This window comes from Bubalus bubalis, chromosome 19 (genome assembly GCF_019923935.1).
Source record: "Bubalus bubalis isolate 160015118507 breed Murrah chromosome 19, NDDB_SH_1, whole genome shotgun sequence".
NCBI classification, from domain to species: domain Eukaryota; kingdom Metazoa; phylum Chordata; class Mammalia; order Artiodactyla; family Bovidae; genus Bubalus; species Bubalus bubalis.
Genome location: NC_059175.1, coordinates 22,102,362 through 22,121,520, shown reverse-complemented (window position 1 = coordinate 22,121,520; position 19,159 = coordinate 22,102,362). Strand labels below are relative to the sequence as shown.

Genomic DNA, 19,159 nt, shown 5'->3' with positions numbered 1-19,159 from the left:
TTTGTTGTGTTGTCATGAGTTAATTTGGAGAAGGCAATGGCACTCCACTCCAGTACTCTTGCCTGGAAAATCCCATGGATGGAGGAGCCTGGTAAGCTGCAGTCCATGGGGTCGCTAAGAGTCGGACACGACTGAGCAACTTCACTTTCACTTTTCACTTTCATGCATTGGAGAAGGAAATGGCAACCCACTCGTGTTCTTGCCTGGAGAATCCCAGGGACGGGGGGAGCCTGGTGGGTTGCCATCTATGGGGTCGCACAGAGCTGGACACGACTGAAGTGACTTAGCAGCAGCAGCAGCAGCATGAGTTAATTGGGGTTTATGTGTAATTTCAAGATTGTTTTAGCTGGTTAAGGGGGCAATGGGGAGTCATTATATTATTTTCTCTATTTGAACATTTACACACACATGCACACCTACAAAGCTCAAGAGACTGTGAGAGAGATTGTTTTGGCATGGAAATATAGTTAAAAGATGGTGGTGGGAGGAACACCTATTCCCCATTTCTCATGTTTAGTGGGCTTCCATTAGTAATTCTGCCTCTCTCTCCACCTTTTGGAGGAAGAATGATTCTCTGAGATTATTTTTAGAGAAGAACTAGACACCATGGCCCCAACCCCACTAGTTCCTTCTCTGTGGACTCTCCCAGTAGTCTGCTCTGGGTGGTTCTCAGCCCTGGGTGGCGAGTAGCCTGTAGTCAGCCCAGCCAGGAAAGGAGTGAGTCTAGTTCAGAGGTGGAGTATCAAATGAGCTGGCCTGGCATCAGCTCTGAAGCCACATTCTCCAGTTCTATTAGTAGGAGTTACTTTGATCTCCATCGACCTGACTCCTGCATCCAACCCTCAGCTCCATACTTGGATAGGGAGGGTGTTATTTATGGGCCTCTCTATGGCACCTGTACAACCAGATTCTGACCCTCTTTACTGCTACACCAACAGCTTTTCTCACTTAAGTTTATTGTAATTTCAGTAGCCTCCTGATTGCTTTCCATGTTTCCATTCCTGCCCCCTTTTCAGAATAGACAGCCAAGAGTGATTTCTTTTAAGCACAAATCAGATCCTGCTGGCATCTGCTCAGAACTCTGATTACTCCTACTTTAGAATATATGCCAAGTCCTTCACTACCTCTGATCTCACATCCTGCTCTCTCCACACAGCCTCAGCTGTCTCCTTGCCACTCCTGAGACCGCGGGGTACATTCCCACCTCAGGGTTTTTGTACTAGTTCTGCCTCCAAAAACCTCCCCCGCAATAGCCATATAGCTCTTTCCGTCACCTTGCCTAACTAAGCTACTGATATTTACAATCCTCAACCGCCAACCCCTAATGCTCCCCATTCATTTATGTAGCGTTTATGATGTCTATGCACCTAAGTCCATGGGAGCATCTTTTTCTCAGCCTCATTTGTCTTTTATTTGTGCCACAAGGGGAACTCACTTTGTTAAAAAGCCAAGGGCTTCCCTGGTGACTCGGTAAAGAATCCACCTGCCAGTGCAACAGACACGGGTTCAATCCCTGGTCCAGGAGGATCCCACGTGCCTCGGAGCAGCTAAGCCTGTGCAACACACAGGCTATTGGACCCATGCTCCAGAGCCCAGGAGCCTCAACTACTGAAGCCTGAGCACCCTAGAGCCTGTGCTCCACACAAGAAGCCACCGCAATGAAAAGCCCAAGAACAGCAACCAGAGAGTAGTCCCCATCTGCTGCAACTAGAGAAAAGCCCTCGTGCAGCAACAAAGACCCAGTACAGCCAAAAATAAAATTATACATTCTATATATATATAAGCTAAGCTAGTTGATCAAGAAGATCCTATTATCCAGAACTTTATGTTAAATACAGAAATGTAACTCCTGCGGTAGTGTTAGGTATCTAGGAGTGAAGTGTCAGACTTTTTAAAAATAATTCATTAAAAAATGCGTATAACATAGAGTACAAATATGGTACAACATTAATTGTTCGATCAGGATTGTTCTTTATACTCTTATTTTAACTTTTGTCTTAAAAGTTTTTCTATCTTAAGTTGGGGGGAAGTTACCATCAGCTTAAGTGTAATATAGTGAAACAAACATCAAATTCATCAAACATTCACTGAATGCCTACTATGTGAAGGGTCCTGGAAGATTCAAACAGTTCCTGCTGATAAAATGCTCACAATGGGTGAATAAAGCTTGCCCAGTATGATGACTTGGTCTGGACTAGAGGGATGAAGTTATTTTTTAAAAAGAAAACACTGCTATTTAAAAAAAAAAAAAATCATTTTTTCCTTACTGGAATAACTTTTCAAGATTTATAAATGACTTATTTCATTTCTGACATGTTTATGAAATGCTTTTATTATTTCTACACCTGGAAACAACTTCATGGCAGTGTTAGCTTTACTTGTGTAAAAACAATCTCATCAAAATCTAGGTATACTATGAAGCTTGTCTCTCACTGAAGTGAATGCCAGCTATAGTATATTAAGCCTTGAAAAACCTGAGTATTTCTGATCTAGGACTAGGACTTCAGTGACCCTGTGCAGTTTTGTTCAGAGAACCCAGCCAGCCACAGAAAAGAGAATACGGAATAGAGATCACTTACCTGGGTGGGAAATCCTAAACAGTGCTATACCCCAAGACTATTTTAAATTAAAAATGGAAGTGCGTATAACGAACTACCCAATTTACAGATACCATGCAACCTTTGAAAAAGGAAGAGAAGCAGCATGCTGGAAAAGCAAACCATGGATGGATGGAATGGGTTAAGGTCTACAAGTGTCTAGATTACTCTGCTCTCACTAGGCTCTCCTCCCTCCCCTAAAAGCCTAAAGGGCTGTGCTCACATATGGTACTCGGCTGCACACTTCATTGTATTCAGCCAAGAAACACTGGTGTTTCTCCCCACTTTGAAGGCACTTCTGTGTATGTGTACACCAGGGAGGCCTGCTCATCAAGGCTCTTTGGTATCTGTGAATGAAGAAATGTGATTTTTGATGAGCAACTGAAGCAAAGATGTCCTCTTGTCCTTGTACAAAACCGACATTACGTGCCATCTGATCACTGCATATTAAGAAAGGAACTAGACAGAAAAAGCTCTGGTCAGATCAAGTGAAATACGGGGACCAAACTTGTGAAATTAGGCCAAAGTGAGATATTTAGCTTGGGAAGATGAAGACTTGGGAAAGTTATTTCTGGAGTCTACCAAACAGGAGACAGGGATCAAGACCATCCCCAAGAAAAAAAAATGCAAAAAAGCAAAATGGCTGGCTGAGGCCTTACAAATAACTGTGAAAAGAAGAAAAGCAAAACGCAAAGGAGAAAAGGAAAGATATATCCATTTGAATGCAGAGTTCCAGATAGCAAGGAGAGATAAGAAAGCCTTCCTCAGTGATCAATGCAAAGAAACAGAGGAAAACAATAGAATGGGAAGGACTGGAGTTCTCTTCAAGAAAATTAGAGATACCAAGGGAACATTTCATGCAAAGATGGGTTCAATAAAGGACAGAAATGGTATGGACCTAATAGAAGCAGGAGATACTAAGAAGAGGTGGCAAGAATACACAGAAGAATTGTACAAAAAAGATCTTCACAACCCAGATAATCATGATGGTGTGATCCCTCACTTAGAGCCAGACATCCTGAAATGTGAAGTCGAGTCGGCCTTAGAAAGCATCACTACGAACAAAGCTAGTGGAGGTGATGGAATTCCAGTGGAAAAGGTCAGTTTTCATTCCAGTCCCAAAGAATGCTCAAACTGCCGCATAATTGCACTCATCTCACATGCTAGTTAAGTAATGCTCAAAATTCTCCAAGCCAGGCTTCAGCAATACGTGAACCGTGAACTTCCAGATGTTCAAGCTGGTTTTAGAAAAGGCAGAGGAACCAGAGACCAAATTGCCAACATCCACTGGATCACTGAAAAAGCAAGAGAGTTCCAGAAAAACATCTATTTCTGCTTTATTGACTATGCCAAAGCCTTTGACTGTGTGGTCACAATAAACTGTGGAAAATTCTGAAAAAGATGGGAATACCAGACCACCTGACCTGCCTCTTGAGAAACCTACATGCAGGTCAGGAAGCAACAGTTAGAACTGGACATGGAACAACAGACTGGTTCCAAATCGGGAAAGGAGTACGTCAAGGCTGTATATTGTCACCCTGCTTATTTAACTTATATGCAGAGTACATGATGAGAAATACTGGACTGGATGAAGCACAAGCTGTAATCAAGATTGCCGGGAAAAATACCAATAACCTGAGATATGCAGATGACATCACCCTTATGGCAGAAAGTGAAGAGGAACTAAAAAGCCTCTTGATGAAAGTGAAAGAGGAGGAGTGAAAAAGTTGGCTTAAAGCTCAACGTTCAGAAAACTAAGATCATGGCATCTGGCCCCATCACTTCATGGCAAATAGATGGGGAAACAATGCAAACAGTCACAGACTTTATTTTTCTGGGCTCCAAAATCACTGCAGATGGTGACTGCAGCCATGAAATTAAAAGATGCTTGCTCCTTGGAAGAAAAGTTATGACCAACCCAGACAGCATATTTAAAAGCAGAGTCATTACTTTGCCAACAAAGGTCCGTCTAGTCAAGGCTATGGTTTTTCCAGTAGTCATGTATGGATGTGCGAGTTGGACTATCAAGAAAGCTGAGTGCAGAATTGATGCTTTTGAACTGTGGTGTTGGAGAAGACTCTTGAGAGTCCCTTGGACTGCAAGGAGATCCAACCAGTCCATCCTAAAGGAAATCAGTCCTGAATATTCATTGGAAGGACTGATTTTGAAGCAGAAACTCCAATACTTTGGCCACCTGATGTGAAGAGCTGACTCATTTGAAAAGACCCTGATGCTGGGAAAGATTAAAGACAGGGAGGAGAAGGGGATGACAGAGGATGAGATGATTGGATGGCGTCACCGACTCAAGGGACACGAGTTTGAGTGGACTCTGGGAGTTGGTGATGGACAGGGAGGCCTGGCGTGCTGCAGTCCATGGGGTCGCAAAGAGTCAGACACGACTGAGTGACTGAACTGAACTGAACCAAACTATGAACATTATAAGGAAGACTAGTTTACTATAAATATACTATGAAATAATAACATGTAATCAAATTTCAGATTTCAGGTCTCCCTTAAATGACAACAGTTACTGAGAACAGTGTTTGAAACATAACAGACATTCAGTAAGTATTTCCTGAATGAAACTAAAAGTACATATAATCCTCACTTTGGGATAGCTAGAATTTTATTGTATTGATAGGTGGACATTTATTTTAGAGGATTTAAAGAAAACTATTTCACCTATCAATTGTATTTACCCATCAAATATCTTATTTACTACATCTAAAACCTACTTAACAGTGTTAAATATCTGTCCATGTGTTATAGCTTAAGAGCCATTAGATAAAAATCTATTTGTGGCAAATACTCACACGAACCAAGAAAAAAAAAAGATTTCCAGATTTTTATTTCTGGAACTGTACACCAGGTATTAAAGTACAACAAATACAAAATAATGCTCAAAAAAATCAGTGTTTATGTACAAATATTAAAATCAATGCAACAATAGCAACTTCCTCTTGAACATCTGATACTAAAACTTGTTCTGATTGTCACTAATCAATCTCATACTCACGGCGTACTTATTTCAAACCGGGACAACTGGAATCATTGGTCATCTAAGAGGAGTTTTAATATCTACCATATTTAACAATAAAACTAACAGTTTCCTCCTTTCAGTGAAAAAATTAAGAACTTTTTAAAAAACATAGTACTGTCAATATTTTTATAAATTATTTCAATTTCCATTTGTAGACAATGTGCTTTGAAACTCTGGGCAAACAATCTCGTTGGTGGTCAGGTTTATTCATTAGTTTACATTCAAAGTTGAAATATTTACTAGAGACTTTGGTTGAATTAAATAGTTTCACTATGCTCTATTAGATTTGATGTTCTCAAATATTATGACCCTCAATTGTAAAAATTAAAAAGGAAACAATTGCACAGTTCTTTGACCTAATTGTACAGACTTTAGTATTGTTTAAACAGTATTCTACATCCTTCAAGTAAATTCAGCAGTTGACCATAACAAGAGGAAAACTAAACACTGAAAAAGCTAGCATGAAAAAGTGGAGTACAACTAACAAAAGTAAAGTATTGCTATAATCACAGCACCAGTTTCACTTCTAAATGAATCCGCTGTCCTCTTCAAACCCCCTGTACATAAAAAGACACATCAGCCAACACTGCAACTGCTCACCGTGGATTTTTGGTTTGTTCATATGAAAAGAATATGGCAAAGAAAAAAAAAGAATTTATCACAGTTTGTTATAAGAATTGTGCTTAACACTTAATAATAAAGGCATTATTGTTTCTTCATAAGACTGCAAATCAGTTATTTTCACGCTCTCAAACGCAATTCTTCTAAGAAACAGTAACAAATTCTCTGTTAAGATGCTTAAACGGAGAGGAAAAAAACCCCAGTAAATCCAGATTTAAAAGGAAATTCAATAAATAGTTATTTTACATGAATAAAGTCATAGTGGTACAATTTATGAATGTCACATCAAGCATGCACAAAAATGGTATTATACATGGAGGAAGCAGTCAGAAAATATTGAATTAGATCTAAAAAGATATGAAGAATTTACATATATATACAAAAATCTTGCAAATTATTGCCTCATTTTAACAAGGAATTAAAAGTAAACGTTACCAGCTAGTTAGCACTCTCTAAGAGGCTAAAATCAGATTGGTGTTTAAAAATCTATTAAACTAGCTGGAATTTATTTTTCTCTCATATCATTTCTGGATTTTGGTCAAAAATCTTTATTTAAATAACTAAAGTGTCCATTCAACTTGCTGATAATCAAAACTTCAGATAAGAAACACTGTTTCCATCTTATATCAAGACCCCAGCAATGCATAGATAAACTGAGTATATCACCGCGTCAGCTGCTGAGAATGGGCATGTTCATGTAAGTGCAACTGGTATGAGCATTCAGTCATCTTTGTGTAAATGATTTTATACAGACCAGCCACTGTAAACCCAGAGTAAGAATTAAAGTTATAACAATGGAAGATTATGGCCAGTATCTTACTAAATTATAGATGTATTCATTTTTAACAAAAGAAATTAGGTTCAAAGTTTAGCACAACACCACAGCAATATGAAGCTGACAACTTGGATAAAAATATCTGAAAGCAACAAAAAGCCCAGGCTACCCATTATTTACTGTGTGCATACAGGAATGCTGACTTTAGATGTATAAATTAGAGACTGACTTTAAGTTATTAATTTAACTACTTTCGTCCACTGTGCTAAACTTTTTAAGTAAATGTGCTAATGCGTAAACACTTCAAAGCAATCTTCATTAAAATGCTGCAAAGAAAAACAAGAATACAAATCATCCAAAACAAAGGATGTCATTGCAGTTCACAGTTTGTATAATAAATACCCTCCCTTTCCATCACTAAGGTCACTACATTCTATCTATTCATCAGCACAACCTTGAAGCGATTTATACTTAAAAATATCAGCAATGTAGCCAAATATTTAAGTTTTGGCAAAGCAAGACAACTAGTAGAAATTGAAAATTTTAATTAAGACGGTGCAAAAAAAAAGGAAAATTCTGTGTTTTAACTGAACTATAAAAGCAAAGCTTATCACATCCTAACACTGCATTACATATTGCATGAATTCACCTTATAACTTAAAGATGCATGTCTACAGAGCAAAAATGGCCAGAGTTTATGACAATGGTTTCTCATTCACAATGTTTAGAATAAAAATAAAAGTGAGTTTTGAGACGCATCTGAACGTCAATCACTTTTTAGAACTTAAAAGTGGTAACGTACCATTGTATTTCAGATAGAAACTCACATTTTTTCTTCCCAACTGGTCCAAGCTAAACAGAAAAGTTTAAATATACTTCAAGGTTCTACTGCATTATGTGTAGGATCTAGAAATCCCACCTAAATATTAACATTTGAACTGCAGCACTACAAAACAACTGAAAAAGTGTCCCAAAATGTAAACCAGTCTAAGTGGCAACGTCCTTGGCTTTGTAGACTGTGCCCTGCAAGTCAACTGCCTCAGGAAAAACTAAGTTATCAACGACCGGTATGATTTTTATGATTACAATCTTGATAATGGTGGACAAAACCCCATCTAAATACCATATTTTCAAATGCCAATTTTTTAGCCAATAAATGAAGTTACACAGAAGTCTTCCGGCAGTAAAATGACCAATTCTGTGTAAGGTAGCCCTGGTCTAGAATTTTGAAACAGGATCCAAGCAAGCGTCTTCATAATTTGCACGCAGTTCCTCGTGCTGGCTTCTATAAAGATGGACTTGCTGTTTTGTAAACTGAAGTGCTCTAGTTGAATAACATGAGAGAAGTTTCCATTTTTAAAAAAATCCTTGCATGTTTGTGCAGTTTAAAGAAACCTACCCCTGCTTTTATTTAATTAAGAAAATAAAACCAAAAAATGCTACATTGAGCAGGGATCAGGATCGGTACCTGTAAACATTGTTATTCCACTGCATCCATTACGGCAAAAGGAATTTACACAAATAGAAGCCACTCCATTCAGTTCAGAACATCTGTGCTGGTTTTGAGCTGGTGGCCTCTGTCTACAGGTTTTAAAAATGGGAGTGAGGGCAGTGGGGAACAGAAAAAAATAGAAAAAGAAGGGAGTGGGGAAGAGGTATTGGGGATGAGGAAGAGATAAGCAGAGCTTAAAGCTGCACCACAGAGTTCAATCTTAGTTCCCAACTCTGCTGATCATAGTTCATTTCCACATTTATGGATTGAAAATGAAAATACTCTTGATAAATCAAGATATAGTTCTATACATACTGACATCACTGATGTCATAGTGAAAAAAGTTCAAACTTCCAGTGAAAGACTAAGCAAACCTGATACTTTCCTGGTACTGGTACTGCACACCCACTGTTTCTGGGCCCCTCACTCGCTTCATTCAGAATGCAGGGCGGCATGCTGATGCAGAGCGTGGGCACTGATGAAACCATTGGTCTCGTTGGCAGACAGACTGCCAAAGTCAGCCACAGACACAGCCATTTTGGCACTGGTGATATGATGTGTGTGATTTTCAAAGTCTACACCCAAATTATTTACAGAAACCTCATTCATAAAGGATTCAGGAACAGCAATGCCCATTTTCAATCTCTTTGCTGGTCTTTCTGACTCTTCACTGCACATGTTCATGGGGTTCAGCTCTGAGTGATAAAATCCAGTCTCAAATAAATTAAAACAATCACTTTCCCCATTGCTGGGCAGGGTGAGTAACTCCTCCGTCACAACAGGCACATGACTGACTTGTCCACGGGGCGTGCTGCCCAGTGGAGGAAAGCCATCACCCAAACAACTCACATCCGCTGGGTTGCAGGCAGTCGCTACGCTGGTGGTCAAAGCTAAGAAGAAATGAGAGATGGTTTCAGTAAGTGGTCCTGCATTATGTGCAAAGAGGATATCATTCCATCCCACGTTACACTAAAAAATGCAAAAAGATGCTCATGTTCTTACCTGTCAAATCACTGGCAGTGAAAGAGTTGAGAATGTTTAGCTGTTGATCAGGTACAGGCTCAGGTCGGTTAGAAGTTAAGGCTGAAGAATTTACTGTCCCACCCAGAGCTTCTGTTTCATCCACCAAACGATCCATATAGTCCCTAAAAAACACACCCAAATAACGTTGTGACTGCTTATCACAGTTAAAAACAAAAATCCCTGAAGTCAAGCCCACGGTACTTACGTAACTCCAGGGTGATGGTTATATCGTTTCTTTCCAAATTTTGTCTGTTGAGCAAAGTAATCATAACGCTCAGATTTCTTCCACATATAGTAGAATGCTACACATTCAGCAACTGTTCTAGTTCTCACCTAATAAAAAAAAGTTGAATTTTTTTTAAAAACCTAAAAATTTTACATATTTTTAGTAACTTTTTTTTTTTTAACACCCATGGGTCTCATTTTCTATCTTCCTAATTATGAAATTCTGAATATGTTACTAGTAAACTGTTTTTATTTTCACACTATTTAATAATGAGGCTACCTTCCAAAGCACAAGGCCTTTTATTTAAATCAGAATGTAATAATAATAATAAATGTGCATCCAGAAATTATCTTACACCTTTACTGAAAATCTTAAAACACTGACATACTTAACTTTTCTTCACTGAACTTTCACCATGATTCTGACTGTACCAAGGGTACTTGTTAACCCTGAGTGATCCATGAATGAGCCTCAATGGGATATAGTAATTCCCAAAATGTCATTCAAGTACACTTTTCTGGGGAGAAGGGTGCAGCTTCATCAGATTATCAAAGGGCTCCATGACCCAAAAGAGACTCCGTTTGTAAAGGGATCAGTACTCAACCGCATCTGGAATTTAAGATGATTGCCAGCTAAAGGCAAGATTTTTCCTCTATCATGCATTTGGCTCTTAGCTGCAACAAAGTCTGGTAGAAAATAAAAAATGATAATAAAATTTGAGCCTCATTCAACTTGGCTCCATATCCAGACTAGGGTTTCTCTAACTATATACAGCTAAAGGTATGAATTCAGACGTACAGAAAAAAATTCCATATCTTTACCCAATAAACACTTTCTCCTCTGCTTAATTACCCAATAAGGAAGTTTTAGAACCTCTATTGTGATTAGTGGCTTTGGTATAAGATCATAATATAGGAACAAGCATTCTAAACCAAGAAATAAAGTATACCTTTCAATAAACACATTAACCTTAAGTCTCCAAAACTTGAAAGCAATCAAGATGTCCTTCAAATGGTAAATGGATAAACAAACTGGTACATCCATACAATGGGATATTATTCAGTGATAAAAAGAAATGAGCCACAAAAAAACATGGAGGAACTTTAAATGCATATTACTTAAGTCAAGAAGCCAATCTGCAAAGGCTACATACTGTATGATTCCAAGTATATGACACAATTTTTAGGTCTGAAACTATTCTGTAGGATACTACAGTGGTGGATAGGTATCGTCACATATTTTTCAAAATCCATAGAATATGTAACACAAAGAGTGAATCCCAATGTAAACTATAAACTTTGGGGGATAAAAATATGGCAATGTAGATTTATCAGCTGTAACAAATATACCACTCTGGTGTGGGATGCTGATGGAGGAAGAAACCATGTATGTGCAGGAGCAGGAAATACATGGGACTTCTACTTTCTCAATTTGGCTATGAACTTAAAACTGCTCTAAAAAATAAAGTCAATTTTTTTAAAAGTGTGTATATATTCTAAAAAGCTTGAGATAATTATCTCTCATTAAAATATGATTTGTTTATACTTTCTTTTTGTCCTAAGGAAACCAGAATTCTGAAATATTTAACTGGATATTCAATGCCTATTGCTATTCAATATTCTAGGCCTACTGTTTTTTAAAGTAGATTTTATATTTCAGAGCAGTATTGGGTTTGTGGCTCAGATGGTAAAGAATCTGCCTGCAATGTAGGAGACATGGGTTCAATTCCTGTGCCTGGAGAGGGAACTGGCAACCCACTCCAGTATTCTTGCCTGGAGAATCCCATAGACAGAGGAGCCTGGCAGACCATGGGGTCACAAAGAGTCGGACACAACTGAGCGACTAGATGACATGACATTGAATTTACAGAAAGACTGATCAGAAAGTAACCAATATGTTAATAGCATGGGAGCATTAACAAGTTATAGCTTTTCCCCCCCACCCAAGTGGACTTATAAATTAGTTGCTTATATTCATTGTAATCACTAAGCAATTTTTCTGTTTGTTTATGTCTAATTTGCCTAACTTACCTTATTCTTCTGTATAAGATGAAAATCTTTTCCAAAAAGCATGAGTGCATGTTCAAAGCTCCGGCATTCTTCTTCTGTCCATGCAGTCATTCCTTCTAAAGAAATTTTAAAACAAAATAAATTGGCCTCAAAACTCATATATACAAATTACTGATTTACTTACAGTATGGTTTCCTAATAAAAAACTATAAACTTCTACACACACACACATACAAGTCCTTACTAAAAGTATGCTTTTAGTAATCCTAACTAAAAAAATTTAGACTACCAAAATATAAACATTGGGTTTTTTTCTCTGTATAATGAGACAAGAATTTATTTTTTTCCCTACAATTTATGTTCATTGTTTTTTTGATTTTTTTTTTTTAAACAATGAGCATTTTTAATTAGAAAAAAATAAAATGTTATCTCCTCTATGGAAAGAAAAGCCTTACTTCGGTCTTACATCAAAATCATTTATGGTCTCTTTTAATTACAGACCATAAATAATCAACACATATTTATTTAAAGTCAATTTGCAGAGTGCTATACTGCAGAAATATAAAAGGAATAAAAAACAGCTTATGCTCTCAAAAGACTAAGTCCCATTCAACTTCCCAGCAGATATTAATACTGACGAATTAAATCTACTTGAAGCAGAGGAGACCTGAAGTGCCCCACTCACAATGGAGGCCTGGTCCCCAAAGCCATTCACAGTAGTCCACCACAAAGGTGAAAAACAGTTTGACTGAAAAAGAAAATCTGAGAAACCTTGAACTAAAGAAAAATTAAATGCACTTATTAGCATTTCAGAGTTTTGAGAGCTTAAAATAATTTTTTCAGAAAAGCAGCTACGGAAACCTTTCAATAGACTATTTCATCCACAAGTTTCGATGCATTGTTTTCAGCTTTTATATTCTTCCAAGTTTATTTATATTATATTATTAAGCATTATTTCACTCTACATACTTAATGAAAGCTGTGGTGCATGCAATCCATTTATATGACAAAAGTATTGAAATTAAAGTTAACCATTTTCCCTGACACACACAAGTCAAAACCTAAGCACTATAAAAATAGTTACATGATTACTAAAAACATACTTCTTGCATGTTTATTATGCATGATTGGAATATATTATACGTTTCTTTTTTAATTTTTTAATTTCCTTTTCATTTCCTGTCTGGTTTGAGAAAGACAAAACTTTTTTCCCCCAATGAAATCATAAAATCATTCTTATTATTTACTTTGGATATACTGTCATCTCTGGGGTCTGCTTTGTTCTGGAGGTGATAGGGGGGTAACTAATTTGTATTTGAACAATCTCTGGTATGTCTAAAAATAGAAGGCAAGAAAAGGAAAAAATTACTTGCTATGAAGATGAACACAGATCTTACACAAAAGTGTGACAAGACTATGCCGTCCTTTATGATACTTTGCTTATTCTGATCCCAAAGTCCAGCCCCTGTCCTTTCCCTCTCTTGATCCCAAGTGCTTCTTACCTTGAGATGCCTTTCCATTGCAACAGTATCTTTCGATTGCTTCCTTTATATTATGGTTACACTTGAGAAGTTCATATAATGCCTAGGGGAAAGAGAAAAAAAATATTCAACAAAATTAACCAAAAGTTCATACTTAGCAGCATTCAAAACAAACACACACACAAACAAAAACATGTGCATTGTAAGAATCCTGACAAATACCAGCTGAAATGCTAATTTCAGGACATCTGAAGCGTATGTTTGCTTAGACATTTAATTTATCCTATACACTGACTCAGGAGAAGGCAACGGCACTCCACTCCAGTACTCTTGCCTGGAGAATCCCAGGGACGGGGGAGCCTTGTGGGCTGCCGTCTATAGGGTCACGCAGAGTCGGACACGATTGACGCGACTTAGCAGCAGTATACACTGACTCTGGTATCCCAGGAGTTTTTTCATTCTCACTCTACTGCTCAGAAGTCATCTACCAGTATCATTCCTCGCTTTTTTATTTTTTTAATTGCTAGATCTTCTGAGCTGGTAGAATTCTCCTATTTTAAATGTTTATTTCCAGTTGAGAAAAGTAAGAATCATGGTCTTGTCTCTTGTTACCACCTACTCCCTGACTTTTAGAGTTTTAATAAAAGACAACAGCAGCAGGCCTAGAGTAGAAGGATAGATATTTTAATGACTGGAGTTGATAATGGTCTTAGTTATTTCCATCTACTACGGAAGATACCATTTTTTTAAAAATTAGAATTTCCTCCCATTAAATCTGTTTGGAATTATGAATATACTAAATAGCAGCAGACAGAACTCAATTGAAAGTTAACTAATAATCTACTTTGTCAAGTAAGTTTCAAGAAAGGCAAGTATATGAGTAAACCTATTAACACATTAATAGGTTAATAATCAATACATCAATAATCAACCATTAAAAACAATCTCAACAGTTGCTAAAAAAGCTTCAGATAAATCAGTACCTATTTTTATGTTTAAAAAGACAAAAAGTGTAATAGTTATAAGTAGCTAGGTATTATCTTATTCTAAGAAAACAGCCAGCATCAAACCATGGCTGATATTATGCTTAATGTAAAAACCTGAGGTGTATTCTGTGGTCACTCACTCAGCTGTGTCCAGCTCTTTGAGACCCCAGGGACTATAGCCCACTAGGCTCCTCTGTCCAAAGGATTTTCCAGGCAAGAGTACTGGAGTGGAGTACAGGAGGATTCTTTACCACTGGGCCACCTGGGAAGCTCTTTCAACAAAAGCAGGCCTCAAACCACTATTACTACCAAAAGTCTCTGCGAGTTACGGCTAACGTAGTAAGTAGGACATATAATAAGAATAAGAGATATAATAATGGTGAGGAAGGAATAAAAGTCTAATTTAATAATAATTTTAAGACTAGAAAACCTAAGAGAAACAACTGAAAAATTATTATACTAAATTAGTTTCAACAGCTTGAGAAAAAAAACTTTATATATTTCTCTAAATCAATAATATACAAATACAAATATACTAGAGATCCCATTTACAAAGCTAAATACATGCACACATTTCAAGACAATGAGGAATCAATTAGACACTGATATTTAAACAAAAACATTCAAGTGATTAAAAAAATCAAATAAACAGAGAATCAGATCATGCTCTTCAAATAAAAGGTTTAATGTTTTAAAGGTACTAATTCTTCCAAAATTAACTTACAGTTTTAACAAAATATCAGTAGAAAAATCCAACAGGATTTCCTTTTGACAGCTGACAAAACTGCTCTTAAGTTCAGCTAGTATGGCTTCTCTATGTTATTTGGAAATTCAAGTTTGAATCCACCTATCTCTGGGCACCCATTAATCAGGATTAACTAGACTAGCAATAACAAGTGAAAAGGTATATGAGAGGGGTAAAACAACGCCAGAGAGAAAAAACCCTGATAGGCCATACTCCTACGCTTATCCCACATACCCTCAGGAGACTGGCTCTGCACCTACAAGTACACAGTACTTAACAGATACCCTAAAGCAAATTTATACACACTTAATAGACATTAACTTTAACCACTTCCTTAATAAAGTTCAAGAATAATCCAAGAAGTAACTTCATTGTAAAATCTCAAAGTCCAAGCATAGAGAATGTCTAAATATACGATGGAATATACAGTCACCAAGTCACCAAGAATGAACTATTAAAGAAATCTAAATAGCAAAGAAAATGAGATTAAGGGATTAAAAGGATACAAAATGGTATCTAAAGTAGAATATATGTGTGTATAAAGGAAAAAAAGCCAGAAGACATGAAATAATACAGAACGGTTATCATTAGGTCCTGGGGTTTTTTTAAACCAGTATCTTCCAAGTTTTAGAATCAGAAAGAGACAGCCAGTTCATACATTAAAAACGTTTTAATCAAATATAAGAATATCAAGAAGATACTACATTAGTTAGCTGCTACTTCAACAAAAATTGATGTATACCTGTTCATTGTCCCTTGTATGTGTTCCTGCAGAAATTCGATCCATTATTTTTTCATTTCCAGTTCTTAATGAGGTCTCAACAAGGTACTCCTTAACTTTGCTCTCCAAAACCACACCAGGACGCCAAAGCAACTGGTCTTCATTTTCATACACTAATAGAGAAAATCCCATTAACATGTTAAATGCATCAACATACTACAAGATGTACACAAACTGTTCTCCCTCTTCCTATACAAGTAACTAACTTTGAAGACCCTGGTCATCTGATCATCTGGCAAGCTGAGTCTTTTATCAATAAAGGTTTAAAACAATTTTTTTTTTTTTTTTTATAAAGTATCTTCTCTTTATTTAAGTTAAACAATTTTTTTTTAAACTTTATTAAGGATCAAGTATTCAAGTGACTAAAGCAAGCAAGTTTTTTTGGTGGTTGGATTTACCAAATTAGAGGCTTTCTCTATAGTCTAATAGAGACTTTTCTAAGTCTAATATAAAACCCAGCAGTGGTATCTTACATTCTTCTAATGAGGGGGTAAATGTAACCTGTGTAAATTCAGTAATAACTTCACTGAAAATTTCTCTTTAACTCCCTAAATGACTCTATGAAATGTCTAGAGGTTAAAAATTGCAAACAAATTAAAATAAACCAACAGAAATAAAAATATCAGCTAGTAATGAAATAACTAGGAAAGATCTATTTTTCCTTTAATATACTGATGAAAAATGGAAAAGAATGGTAAACAGTAAGAGAAGCAAAGTTTCCACCTTTTAAAGAAGCTCATACTTAATAAGCAAACGTCACTAAAACAAACTGTATATTTTATTAATGCAAACACTGCTGCCATTCTCAAAGCTTCCACTCCACACTATAAAGTCACACAGATGGCCCAAGTATTTATCCCATTGCTCCAACTTCAATCCATTCTTTAAGTGTATAATAATTACTAAATATAGCTAATGAAAGTAATTTACTGAGAGCTCACTATATAGCGGAGACCATAGTAAGTGCTTTACACTCACAACTGTATAAGGCAGGCACTACTACTCCCAATGAGCTGGAAGTTAAAAATAAAGTGTGCCTATGAAGCAATCAGACTGAACTTTTGAGGTAAGCTTCTGGAACCAGTTTCTTTATTCTTTGGTCAAAATTTAAATAGGTAAAATAGTTTGAGTTTATCTCCTCTTAAGAGAGAGAAGGTATACGCTCCTTTCTGAAGGTGCAGAACTGAGCGAATATCACCTCCATCATGTCTCATCTGAGGACTGGCTGCTGCTGAACATGTACTCTGCCCAGGGCCAAATCTATGTGGTTTCCAAGTTGAGCTAGGAAAGTGTACCTGGATTTTTACTTCCCACCACCTCATCCATCCACATTTTCAGAACTAGCTATAGTTACAATCTATCAGAAATGTGAGGAAAACTGATTACACTTAAGTAGGAGTGTGTAACAAAAGCAGCAGAATCCTTGAAGTGAAGTCAAAGTCGCTCAGTCATGTCTGACTCTTTGTGACCCCATGGACTACACAGTCCATGGAATTCTCTAGGCCAGAATACTGGAGTGGGTAGCCTTTCCTTTCTCCAGGGGATCTTACCAACGCAGGGATCAAACCCAGGTCTCCCCCACTGCAGCCGGATTCTCTACCAGTTGAGCCACAAGGGAAGCCTGAGAATACTGGAGTGGGTAGCCTAACTGTTCTCCAGCGGATCTTCCTGACCCAGGAATCAAACGAGGTCTCCTGCATTGCAGGTCGATTCTTTACCAATTGAGCTATCAGGGAAGCCCTGAATCCTTACATTCTATCTTTCCAGGGCTGGGGCAAGGGAACTTCTTCCAGCTTCATTTTTCTTAAGCATTTCTTCCCCAAAAGATTTTATCCCTACTATTTTCATTATCTCGGGTGATACAGTGCTACCAGCTCCCGCTGGAGTCGGGTGTAGGCCAAAGAGCTGTACATTAAGAGCAGCTCCACTATTTTAACAGGTGCGTAGCATACTAAGCAGCACCACAAGAGGCGGGGGGACGGAGGGGGTGGGCAGCAGTTCTCTTGAGTCTCATGGTTAATTCTGATACATTATTCCTAAGTCAGGCTAACTCTTCCCCTACTCCAAATCTATCTTTACATTCACAAGATGAGTATACAATCAGGTACTGAAAAGAACATATTGAGAGATAACTTGGCTTACCAAATATTATCAAAATTAAAAGTCTTTCTTACCTTTCTCATTACCAGCATACTCTCCGAGATAAGGTGGAATCTCTGCTTGATATTGTAAACCAATCATTATTTCCTTCAAAAAAATTTAGAAGTAGAAACAACTTATTATAAAAATAAATACTGGGAAAAAAGTTCCAATTCATTCATCAGTTACTACAAGTCTAAAGTTATCTTGCAAAATTAAATTATTTCAGAAATGTTTTTAAAAGCTACTTTAAGCCAAATGATGTAAAGCTGCAATGGTAACTTAACATACCTTCCTCAGATCTTCAGGTGAGTTACCACTGTCTGTTTCAACATCTTCAACCTCTGATTCTTTATCTCCATCACACGTAGTATTTGCTTAAAAGAAGAAAATTATATCTTTAAGAAGGGTTTTGTTGCCTTTCTTTGCAGCACCTGAAAGAGTGGCTGATATTTTGTGATAAAAATTTGCAGAATAAATGAGATCAGCACAAATACACTAAACTTCTTGTACTATTCTCATTTTTACACAAGTCAAGACATTGAAAACATGAAGAAAATGCTTGTTATCATTATAATTATTTGGTGTATGATCATACAGTTTAGAAAGGCAAGAGGAGAAAGCAGAGCACTGGACTACACTGATTACATTAATCCAGAGAGAGACAATCACAGAGCAGCACAATGAGTTCATAAAAATAGTCTTCTTGCACACGTATGTGTATTGTATTGGAACTTGTTAACTGAACAGTTCTTCAACCATAAAAATACCTGAGAAATAAGCAAAACTGCATGTAAGAAATTATTTCAGTCCAAAGACCTTTTAAATATTGCTGATATACATTAAAAGATAACACCAAGGAATTAAAAGGAAAGCATTAAATCAATCACTAAAACTACAAAAATACTGTTGGCAACTGATGGCAATTTTCAAAACCAGGAAAGTAGGAGCTTTTTAATAGAAACCTAAAAAATGTCTATAAAATTTCATGGCTGAACCAAGACTGGTTGCCTTAGCAACAGATGAGTCTTGAGATAGAAAACAGCTTTGCAAAACCAAACAAATGCTTTCATTTTTAAACAGCATATTAGTTTACATCTCTCCCAATAAAAAAAAAGTTATAATCTTATTCAGATTATAATAGTATTTTATTTCAATTAAGTAAACACTTAAAATATTCTTATGAAAACTATATTACGTAACAAAATGTACTCAAGCCAGAGTATCAGTGCTACTGCTACTAC

General features: G+C 36.8%; 1 protein-coding gene across 1 annotated transcript in view; it reads right to left on the bottom strand.

Moving 5' to 3' along the window:
- Positions 1–5,427: 5,427 nt before the first annotated feature.
- MIER3 (MIER family member 3) overlaps positions 5,428–19,159 on the bottom strand; it is a 28,897-nt gene continuing 15,165 nt past the window's right edge. Inside the window, exons 6-13 of the mRNA XM_025270512.3 lie at positions 18,207–18,292; positions 17,951–18,023; positions 15,738–15,889; positions 13,286–13,367; positions 11,805–11,899; positions 9,754–9,881; positions 9,528–9,670; positions 5,428–9,415 (exon numbers count right to left, since the gene is read on the bottom strand). Coding sequence (XP_025126297.1) covers positions 8,958–9,415; positions 9,528–9,670; positions 9,754–9,881; positions 11,805–11,899; positions 13,286–13,367; positions 15,738–15,889; positions 17,951–18,023; positions 18,207–18,292 — 1,217 coding nt within the window. The 3' untranslated portion in view covers positions 5,428–8,957. The remainder of the gene's footprint in view (positions 9,416–9,527; positions 9,671–9,753; positions 9,882–11,804; positions 11,900–13,285; positions 13,368–15,737; positions 15,890–17,950; positions 18,024–18,206; positions 18,293–19,159) is intronic.